The sequence below is a fragment of the Daphnia pulicaria genome, chromosome 2 (assembly GCF_021234035.1).
Source record: "Daphnia pulicaria isolate SC F1-1A chromosome 2, SC_F0-13Bv2, whole genome shotgun sequence".
NCBI lineage: Eukaryota > Metazoa > Arthropoda > Branchiopoda > Diplostraca > Daphniidae > Daphnia > Daphnia pulicaria.
The window spans coordinates 12,680,858-12,690,395 of NC_060914.1; the positions used below are offsets into that span (position 1 = coordinate 12,680,858).

The following is a 9,538-nucleotide window of genomic DNA, read 5'->3' on the forward strand; positions in this document are numbered from 1 at the left end:
AGTTTCAGTTTTGGTTTGCCCCTTTATCATCATCTCGGCCTCGTTATCGTGATTGACCTTTGTGATTTGACTAGACTGGCTATTATATTTAGATTGCGTGCACGGGGTAACGAAACAGCTTTGATGCACACATATGGTGCAACGAGATTGACGTGTCAACATTTGACTTCCGCATTAATACGGAATAATCATACTGGAAAATTTCACTGGCGATATCAAACGCTTTTAATTATTAGTGTATTAACAATTTTTTTGTGCATATTCAGGAATATTAGAACTCAATTATGACGTCAATTTCAGATGAATAAAATAATTGGAAAGATTTATAGGAAGGGCGAATTGAATTTTGGATCATCCTCATCATCTAGGCTATTAAGCGCATCCAGCAACGTTGCTAGGCCAATCGCAAGCGTAAATGTCTGGCCGGTAAATGGTTCCCGCTTGAGCGCAGGTCTATACAAACCAAAAAATTACATTTAAATTAAAGAAAATTAATATAAAATGAATTGAATTCACTTACGAAGAGATAAGCGTCGCCATTGGAGCACATGTAAAAGGTTTTGGAGCAAGTGGAGGCCGGATTGGGGTAGTTGCCGTCCACTTTGCCCGTGCAATCGAACCAGGACGGGTCGCGGGTCGTCGGTTTCGGGGTTGTTGTTGTTGTGGTTGTTGTTGTTGTGGTGGTTGTTGTTGTGGTTGTGATGGGCTTCAATCCGGTGATGCCTCCAATCCAGTCCAGGTATCCCCTGACACGTACAAAGACGTTGGGTTTCCTGGCCGTCGGACATCCGACGGAACTGTCACCCACTCCGGCCACTCCGACGACGAACCACCGGTCCCATTCGGCGTTGTAGAAATTCATCGGACCACCGTCGTCGCCCTTTTCACATCAATTCAAATTTTTTCTATAAAATTCAGAAATTTGCATATAACAGAATTGGTAATTTACGTAGCAGAAGCGACGCCCCTGAGATCCGTCGCTGCAGATGACCTTTTCGCCGGAGAAGGAGCCCAATCCGGCCGTCTGCTGGCACTGGCCGTTAGTCCCGAAAGAAGAGATGACGGTCGTCTCCGTTTGGCGCAAAACCGGACTAAATCCGCTGTCCACTAAATCAAATGATACAGGCATTTGAATGGCAAATCTAATCTATAATTAAATCAAAAGTGAATTGAATTTACCGGTACTGGAGAAGTTTCCCCATCCGGCCAGGACCACCGGATCGTTGACTTGATCGGAATCACCGGCAAAAGGCAGACAAGCCGGCTGAACAAATTCTGAATATAATAATGCAATCATTAATATCATTTTAAATTCAACGTTAATGTTTTTAAAATAATTATACCGTTGAGATAGGCGGGATAGGGGAGCCGGATGAGGGCGATATCGTCCTCGACTTGGCCGTAATTCCAATCGGGATGAGACTTCAAATTAGAACCGGAATTGACGTCAAAGATTTGCTGATTGGACGATGAGAGTGGAGGAGAAGTGACGTCGTGAGCGCCCAGCGTGACTTTGACGCTGATGACTCCGAAGAGGCAATGGGCCGCCGTGAGGACGTGATTGGCGTCGATGAGAATTCCGCCGCATTCGGCAGCGTCGCCGCTCCAGAATTTGACTTTCAGGTGGGCCATCCAGGGGAAGGCGTTGGGCGTGGCCTCCCAGCCTCCAGCGATCCTGGAAGTGACCATCGATCGTCCGCATTCAACATCTGTATTCAAGTGAAGAATAATACATCAAATTTAATAGAATTAAGATCTGCATTTGATAATGAAATCAGATGATAGTTGATTACCTTGCTGGTGAGTTGGATGCACCAGGAAGAGCAGAGCGGCCAGGACTAGGAAATGGCCGGCCATACGAATTTGATTGCTGGCCATTGTTGGTTGTAGAGTTTGTTCAAGTGCAGACGATAGCTCCCGGAATACTCGTGACTGTACATCGCTGGCGGCTCAGTTTAAATAGGCAGAACATTTTGGCTCAGATCTGATGTGGTCTCATTTCCTGTTTGATAAGGAAAATTATAGTTGTGGACTTTTTTAATTCCCCGGTGCTGGTTTCGTTATTAATCTCGCGTTATAAATGCGAGATATTGACTAAAGCCCTAAATAATCACACTCGTAATATGGCTACCGCTTTTCATATGCGCCATTGTGTTTTTTATTATCTGAAAAGAATTTGTTAAATAGGGGGAAGCTTAAATATTATTCCGACACCGAAATACGTAAGTTCCACGAATCGATATAGAATCAAGAATTACAGGACTGACGACATATTACCTTCCGGCAATGAATTTCATTTTAAGTTGGCAAATTCCGTCCCTATATGCTCATCATTTAAAAATAAGAACAGAAAAACAAAATTGCAAAAGAATATTATGTTTAATATCAAGCCAGAATCAACGCCATCTGCTGAAGTCTACAGCACGTCATTTCTCCCCGACTCTTACTAAAATAACTGGTTCAGGCTACTTAAAAATAAACAAGGCAATATAAATTGGCGCCAGTAGATATAATATCGGATAAGTCGAAAGTGTCGTTGTGCGGGTTTATATGTAGATAATGATGCGGGGTTCTTTGGATAGCTTCTCATTGATTACACAACCGAGAAGTTTTAGGAGGTTTCACCGTTTTGACTGGATCTGAGCCCTGCAAAATGTGTCATAATTGAAATAAGCCATTAAATTAGTCAATTAAATAGCTAGCAGCTCAACATGTTAATGATACCCTTTCCATTTTTGTTAGAAAATGATTATTTCAGTCCTCGTTAGAACAAAAGAAAAGGCGAGAAGCGCTTAATGTGATTTAAATGTGTTGGAATATCAACAGCTGGGCAGTTGGAATGTGTGTGGCGATTTGAGCTATAACGCTCCCCATTTTTATACCGGCGCTTGAATAATTAGGTAAATTAAATCCTTGAAATTAGCATACGTCGTCCTTAAACTATTATTGGCTCCAGCAACTCAATTACACAAAAGTGATTTCCAATTGGGTAATACGCTGTATACAGCGTACAATGAAATACACGCCACAAGAGACAAGACTATCTTATGAAACATTAAAAAGTCCTTTTGCATTTTAATTATCTCAACTATAATAGAGCCGAGAATAAAAGTGGCGCAATCAAGGATCAGCAGTGGATTGGGCAAACTGTATAGAATGAAGGTTATAAATTACTGATTGCACCTTTCAAACTATTAATTCAATTTGCTTGCGTCAGCAGAAAAGAAATAAAAAGATAGACATTTAATCCCCAAGATAATTTATTAAATGAAAAGAAGAAAATAATAAAATTTCTGTATTTTTCGTATCAAGAAATTACATCAGAAAAATAAGAAGATAATAAAATGATTTGCTGATTAATATTAATATTAGAATTAATTGCTGTTGCATCCGGGGACGTTGGAAGGCCAATCGCAGGCGTTGATATTCGGCCGGTAAACCAATCCGTTAGAGCACGTCTATCAATCAATCAATCAAATTTAATGCAAATTAAATATGTCCCACTTTTATTATTTCGTAAAAAAAAATCTATGAATAATTCAATCTATTTAGTCTTTCGAGGTTAAATGTATATACTCACGAAGGTGTGGTAATTGTATTGAGAGCACATGAAGAAATTCGGCGAGCAACTAGCCGTCGGGTAATTTCCAGACGATTTGCCCAGGCAACTGAATTCGCCCATTTCGTGCAACGGCATCACGTCATGGGTTTTCGTCGGCCAAGTTGGCCGACCAGTTGGCCAACTGATGGTCGTTTTCAACGTTGTTGATTTCGTCGTGTAAGTCTCAGGTAATAACGTCGGGAATTGCCTCATCCGATTCTTCCTCATCTTATTAGTAGTGGCGGGAGATTTGAAATCGGCCAATTTGCTGGGCGGAACCACGCCCGAATGGTCGCGGATAAAATCCAGTTGACTGCGGACGCGGGTCAGAAGGTTCGGCCTTTTATTATCGTTCATCCGCTTGCTGGTTTTCATCCGGCAGCTTCCGGAATTGGCTCTTCCGGCCACTCCGACGACGAACCACCTGTCCAATTTTGGGTTGTAATAATTCAACGGCCCACCATCGTCGCCCTGATTTAAATTACAATTTTACAAATATTTTAAGATTATTATTAATTTTGATCAAATATAAAATTACGTAACAGAAGCGACGATTTTGGGATCCATCGGTGCAGATGACACTGTCGCCGGAGAAGGGCCCAACTCCGGCCAACTTTTGGCAATGGCCGTCGCTCCCGAACGAAGAGATGACGGTCGTGTTGACTCGACGCAAAACGGGACTGGATTCCCGCAGGCAACACTGGTGATCTGATGACGCAATTAATACGAAAATTTATTTTGATTGATTTAATTTAATTGTATAAACCTCCGGTTGATTGGCCCCATCCGGTAAAGACGACGGAATCGTTGACTTGATCGGGATCGTGAGCGAACGGCAGACAGGCCGGCTGGACGTAATCTAATCCAATTATTTAATTCGTGAATTAATTCATTTAAATTTAAATCAATTAGAATTAATTTTATTACCGTTAAGAATGACGGGTTTCGATAGTAAAATGACGGCAATGTCGTGTTCCAGCAGGTTGGCGGTAATTTCCGGGACGGCCAGAACTTTCCAGTTGAGGATTTGGTGATGGGCGCGGTCGCTGCTGCCGGGAGTGACGTCACGGGAGCCCAGGGTGATGTTGATGAGGCTGAAAAGTCTGTCGGTGCCGTCTTCGACGATGCAATGGGCGGCCGTGAGGATGTGCTGGTCGCTGATGAGCGTCCCACCGCAGGTGAAATATTTCCCGCTGGGATTTTGAACGAGGAGGTGAGCCACCCACGGGAACTCGTTGAACAGCAAATTCGGCCGTCCGCATTGAACCGGAGCTGTTGTACGTATAAATATTAACAGAAATCAATTGGAAATGTCAATTTTCAATTGAATAATTTGTGTAATTACTTAATAATTAATTGATTAATAATTGTGTAATAATAAACAGAAATCCATTTAAAATAGAAGAAGATCAAATCAATTAGTTAAATTACCTTTTTGATGAGTTTCACCTGCCAGGGATAATAACAGGATAATAACATAAAATAAAGGTAGAATGGAAAACACGCTGGACGAGTTATTACTATTGGCAATGGCCATTTGGAAACAATCAAACAATATAACGGCCGGTTATTAGACACTTGCGACTGATGGCCAGGATCGTCGTTGACTGTGCTATGCTGATGCCGTTCAGATTTCAACTGGTGACCCAAATGGACTTTTCTATATTTCATTTTCTATTTTCTGCGCGTCGTGAGATATGTGATGTGTTAGGCAATTTATAATTATGCGCTAATATAATAACCTTGGTGAAAAAGTTGCCTTTTCTTCTGGAATTCGATTGCACAAAACATTGGCGTATAGGCTACATATAGTTCATGATTGAATTGAATTAAACAGATGCTGATGCTCCTTCTACGGAGCTACATGATCAATTGTCGAGTAAAAATTCACGAATGCAGTAATACGTAATGGACTACTTTATTGGAATTGATAGGAAGTGATTAATACATTCTTGACTTGCAGCCAAGAAAATCGACAATCGATTGGAAAATTAAATCAGAATCGGATATTTCCAGGATATTTCTTAATGACATCCGGCGACGTTGGAAGGATAATCGCAGACGCCAATTTCCTCCCGATAAACCAAATTAGAAGGGCAGTTCTGCAACGAAATGAAGAATTAGATCCACTTATCTTTGATTTCAATGTAGAATAACTTACGAAGAGATGGGCGTTGCCGTTTGAGCACGTGTAAAATGTATTGGAGCAGCTGGATTCCGGATTGGGGTAGTTGCCGTTGGCTTTACCAGCACAGCTGAAAGTTGTCGGTGATGGGTTGGTAATTGATGTCGTAGTGGTTGGGGTTGTTGTCTTCTGAGTCGTCCTTACAGTCGTCTCGGTGGACGTCGTTGTTGGGCTTTTTGTTGAAGTTGACTGGGTAATAGTTTGAGTTGTTGTTGGGGCGTCGGTTGGAGCGTCGGTTGGTGCGTCGGTTGGTGCGTCGGTTGGTGCGTCGGTTGGTGCGTCGGTTGGTGCGTCGGTTGGTGCGTCGGTTGGTGCGTCGGTTGGTGCGTCGGTTGGTGCATCGGTTGGTGCATCGGTTGGTGCATCGGTTGGTGCGTCGGTTGGTGCGTCGGTTGGTGCGTCGGTTGGTGCGTCGGTTGGAGCGTCGGTTGGTGCGTCGGTTGGTGCATCGGTTGGTGCGTCGGTTGGTGCGTCGGTTGGTGCGTCGGTTGGTGCGTCGGTTGGAGCGTCGGTTGGAGCGTCGGTTGGTGCGTCGGTTGGTGCATCCGTCGAGGCTGTTTGAGTTGTTGTCGGTGTCGTTTTAATTGTTGTCGTCGTCCGAATCATCAAAGGGGTGGTGCTAAAGTCGGACCCTGGTGCGATGATTTGCTGGACCCACGTCGAATAGGAGCTCAACCTTGTGTAGCCGGAAGGGTAACCCATCTGGCAACCTGCGGCCGACCAGAAGGAAGCGATCCCGATCTGTTTCCACGTTCCATCCGGCTGTTTTAAATTCAACGGCCCGCCATTGTCGCCCTGTTTCAATTGCAAGTCAAATTATTCTGTATTTTCATTTCGGTGAAGTGGCGAATAAAAAAAATGGCTTACCCCGCATATTCCGTTACTATTTCCTCCACTGGTACACATCATACTCTCCGTAATAGGGACGCTGTAGTACGACTGGCATAGGGAATTGGAGATGACCGGAACCGTCACTTTACGGAGAACCTGGCTACTGCTAGTAGAACCTTGAAGCCAACAAATACAAGATCACCAGCTCATGTTGGTATAATTGGTATTGTACGTATGTAATAATAGATGTTTTGGCGAGAGATATAAAAACCCTGTTATTACCATCAGAAGTTCTACCCCATCCGGCAACGGTGGCATACTCGCCAGCGTAACTCGGCTCGATTGGATTGGCCAAACAAACTGGGCGGATGTATTCTGTTTAATAATAGAAATTGTTGCATGGGTTTGAATTCAATAGGAACAAATTGCGAACAAATGATTGTAATAATTATTACGGGTAAAGGTGACGGCGGTATAGAGATAGACGAGCGCAATATTGTCAAAGGCCGTGTCCCAATCCCATCCACTGTGAACCAATAGGCCTTTTCCCTCGTACATTTTGGCATTCGCCTCGGTGAATAAACTCGAGCGATTGTGCAATCCCAGGTAGACGAGGATCGACTTTGTTTTTTCGCTGTTTAAATGCGGCCGGATCAAAGCAGAAGAAACAAAGTCAATTATTCAATTCATTTCTGGATGCGCAGTTAAATAATTAATATGGATAGACTCACTTTGGTACTGTCGCACAGGCGGCCGCCGTGAGAATCCATCGTTCAGACACCAAACTTCCTGTGCAACTGTAGATCTTGCCACTTTCCATTTCTACCTGGAGGTAGGCTTGCCACGGAAATTCGTTGGGGGCCGTTTCTACTCCGCCGACGATCTTTCCGTCGACCATGCGATTGACATCATTGGCCACTCCGCAATCGGCAAACGAAGATCTCTCCGCTGCCATTATAAAAGTTAAATTAATTGATAAGCATTATGCATGTGAATTTATTACGTAACTTACCATTTGAAACAGCTGGATCGTCTAAAGTTGTTGACGACAGGCCCTTGACGGAGAGCGGATGAACGACGACGTTAGTAACTGAAGACGCCAGCGGAATAACCGAACAGAAACCCAAAGTGGCCACACCCACACAGATGCTGACGACCGTAAGAGCAAAGTTAGATCTGATGCTTTTGACAGACATGCTAATCAGCTATGAAAACAGGAGCCAATGACGCGCTGACTCTCAAATTCAACGTTTCTTATATAGCCCTTCGACTTGACTGGATTATTCAACTACGCAATAAGCCAATAAAATGAAGAGGATATATTTAATCGCAAGGTTCACGAGGTAGCTATATTCCTCTAAATTGTTTACTATTACCTTTTGAAAATGCCGCTTCCATTGATCGTGCAATATTGTGAAATTGAAACGTTATTCTGTTGATCGGCACGTTCGTTTCACTTTATTGGCTAGCAGCGCCAAAATCCCAACTTGTTGTTTACTGCGCTCGTAATTTTCCTTATTGGGGCCTCATTTCTTTTGAAAGTATATGGCTGGTGATTACCTTTGAAACTCTAATCACAAAAGAAAAATGGCCTCTTTCATTTCGAAATAAAAAACACGATTCAATTCGTTTTACAGCACCGCGCGAAGGGCATTATGTACGATAAGATATGAAGATGATAACATCGGGTTATTTGTTTTTGTATCCCTACTGGTTTTATTTCCCGTGTTTGAAATTTTAAAAAATTATTTGCAAATAAGGTTAACCTTGGGGGAATTTGGGGATGTTTGGCTTTTAATCGTCTTAAATTAATTGTCGTTCCTTCCACGGAGTTGAAGAAATGGTTAAGTGAAAATTCATGAAAACATATATTTTTTTGAATGCGCTAAATGAATCATTTTTAAAAATATAATATTGATTTCCAAGTCCTTTAGGATCGATTTTTATCATTTCCATCGATATCAATCATGCAAATTAGAAGACGATGTGTCGTCTGCTTTCTCTTGTTTCTTTCATCTTTGTTTGATAGTTTCGAAAGAGAGACTATGGAGAGACAAAGGAAAAAGTTTAAGATTACAAGGAAAATGGTGTAGGAATCTTAGAGTCTTATACCATGACAAGGAGAAAGAATGATTAGCCCCTTTTATTGGAACTCACACGCGGCTGCACGAAAAATAGCACAACAAATTAAATCTCGAAAATTTGGTTGTCAACTCTGATGTCGTGGCTCTTCAACAACATCTTCACTCCATACTGTTAAATAGGTAGATAAAACTAATGGTGTGAATGCATTGATTGTCGAAGCTCTAATTGAAGAGTTAAACCTGTTCAAAATTTCAAATTTGTGAAGTGGTTAGTTTGCGTGGCAGTTGATTTGCCATTTATTATTTACACTGGTAACCTTTTCCTTTTCGCAGGTTGGAGGTGAGAGCTAGCCATCATAATCAATAAATCATAACGACAAGATCAGTCAGTTCTGCATTATGCTGGTATTGACCTGTCGTCAGCAGAAATCTCAGCAGTTTCAGTCATCACCTGAGTAATGATATTTGTTATTGTTTCTGTTAATAATTTTCGTAACAAAATTATTATTTTTTATTAAGAAAAACAACATCTCCCTTGATTGGAGAAATTATCAATGTCGAGGTCATCCTGGTGGAATCAACTTTATATTCTGTGAATGGCCGGAGTGTGGACTGTGGATGACTCATGGCTATCTTTCCCAGGCAAAAAGGTAGGACAAATTCATCTCTATTCTTCCTCTTTGACTGTTTGGTGAGTTTTATATTGATCTCTGTTTTTTATAAATCTTGACATAGTACGGGGTAGGATTATTCCGGAGATAGGCAGTTGACTCAAACTCGTTTCTCTTGCCGTTGACTCAGCCAGGGTTGATTAAAATTACTCTTTTGTAGAACGAC

General features: G+C 42.1%; 3 protein-coding genes and 1 long non-coding RNA gene across 6 annotated transcripts; 1 reads left to right on the forward strand and 3 right to left on the reverse strand.

Annotated features, from left to right (window-relative positions):
- Positions 1 to 223: 223 nt before the first annotated feature.
- On the reverse strand, positions 224 to 2,012 carry LOC124326269 (chymotrypsin-like elastase family member 2A). The gene is made up of 6 exons (XM_046784998.1): positions 1,794 to 2,012; positions 1,344 to 1,709; positions 1,180 to 1,275; positions 950 to 1,107; positions 521 to 880; positions 224 to 453 (listed from the first exon to the last, which is right to left on the reverse strand). The coding sequence occupies exons 1-6, from the start codon at positions 1,876 to 1,878 to the stop codon at positions 373 to 375; spliced, it is 1,146 nt and encodes a 381-aa protein (XP_046640954.1). The 5' UTR covers positions 1,879 to 2,012; the 3' UTR covers positions 224 to 372.
- Positions 2,013 to 3,311: 1,299 nt separating this feature from the next.
- Positions 3,312 to 5,252, reverse strand: LOC124326220 (transmembrane protease serine 9-like). Its single transcript, XM_046784933.1, has 6 exons — positions 5,033 to 5,252; positions 4,529 to 4,873; positions 4,368 to 4,460; positions 4,140 to 4,309; positions 3,581 to 4,072; positions 3,312 to 3,458 (listed from the first exon to the last, which is right to left on the reverse strand). Exons 1-6 carry the CDS (start codon positions 5,136 to 5,138, stop codon positions 3,375 to 3,377), a joined length of 1,290 nt encoding a protein of 429 aa, XP_046640889.1. The 5' UTR covers positions 5,139 to 5,252; the 3' UTR covers positions 3,312 to 3,374.
- A 251-nt stretch (positions 5,253 to 5,503) lies between these two features.
- LOC124326116 (chymotrypsin-like protease CTRL-1) lies at positions 5,504 to 7,854 on the reverse strand. 2 transcript variants are annotated; one of them, XM_046784760.1, is made up of 8 exons: positions 7,630 to 7,854; positions 7,349 to 7,565; positions 7,073 to 7,251; positions 6,900 to 6,992; positions 6,654 to 6,793; positions 6,348 to 6,581; positions 5,763 to 6,002; positions 5,504 to 5,703 (listed from the first exon to the last, which is right to left on the reverse strand). In XM_046784760.1, exons 1-8 carry the CDS (start codon positions 7,811 to 7,813, stop codon positions 5,626 to 5,628), a joined length of 1,365 nt encoding a protein of 454 aa, XP_046640716.1. In that variant the 5' UTR covers positions 7,814 to 7,854; the 3' UTR covers positions 5,504 to 5,625. The 2 variants fall into 2 exon arrangements, with proteins under 2 accessions (XP_046640716.1, XP_046640715.1); XM_046784759.1 differs by having other exon boundaries at positions 5,763 to 6,581; positions 7,630 to 7,846.
- An 806-nt stretch (positions 7,855 to 8,660) lies between these two features.
- Positions 8,661 to 9,529, forward strand: LOC124326830. 2 transcript variants are annotated; one of them, XR_006915879.1, is made up of 4 exons: positions 8,661 to 8,881; positions 9,035 to 9,156; positions 9,221 to 9,351; positions 9,447 to 9,529. It is a non-coding gene; the product is annotated as an uncharacterized LOC124326830 (long non-coding RNA). The 2 variants fall into 2 exon arrangements; XR_006915878.1 differs by having other exon boundaries at positions 9,221 to 9,458.
- The last annotated feature ends 9 nt before the right edge of the window (positions 9,530 to 9,538 follow it).

Coding starts and splice junctions, on each gene's coding strand:
- LOC124326269 (XM_046784998.1), bottom strand. CDS start 1,878: ATGGCCAGCAATCAAATTCGTATGGCCGGCCATTTCCTAGTCCTGGCC. Junction 881..949: donor AGGGGCGTCGCTTCTGCTAC/GTAAATTACCAA, acceptor TGATGTGAAAAG/GGCGACGACGGTGGTCCGAT. Junction 454..520: donor ATGGCGACGCTTATCTCTTC/GTAAGTGAATTC, acceptor TGGTTTGTATAG/ACCTGCGCTCAAGCGGGAAC.
- LOC124326220 (XM_046784933.1), bottom strand. CDS start 5,138: ATGGCCATTGCCAATAGTAATAACTCGTCCAGCGTGTTTTCCATTCTA. Junction 4,874..5,032: donor AGGTGAAACTCATCAAAAAG/GTAATTTAACTA, acceptor TACGTACAACAG/CTCCGGTTCAATGCGGACGG. Junction 4,461..4,528: donor GAAACCCGTCATTCTTAACG/GTAATAAAATTA, acceptor TAATTGGATTAG/ATTACGTCCAGCCGGCCTGT.
- LOC124326116 (XM_046784759.1), bottom strand. CDS start 7,813: ATGTCTGTCAAAAGCATCAGATCTAACTTTGCTCTTACGGTCGTCAGC. Junction 6,993..7,072: donor TACCGCCGTCACCTTTACCC/GTAATAATTATT, acceptor ATTATTAAACAG/AATACATCCGCCCAGTTTGT. Junction 6,794..6,899: donor ATGGGGTAGAACTTCTGATG/GTAATAACAGGG, acceptor GTTGGCTTCAAG/GTTCTACTAGCAGTAGCCAG.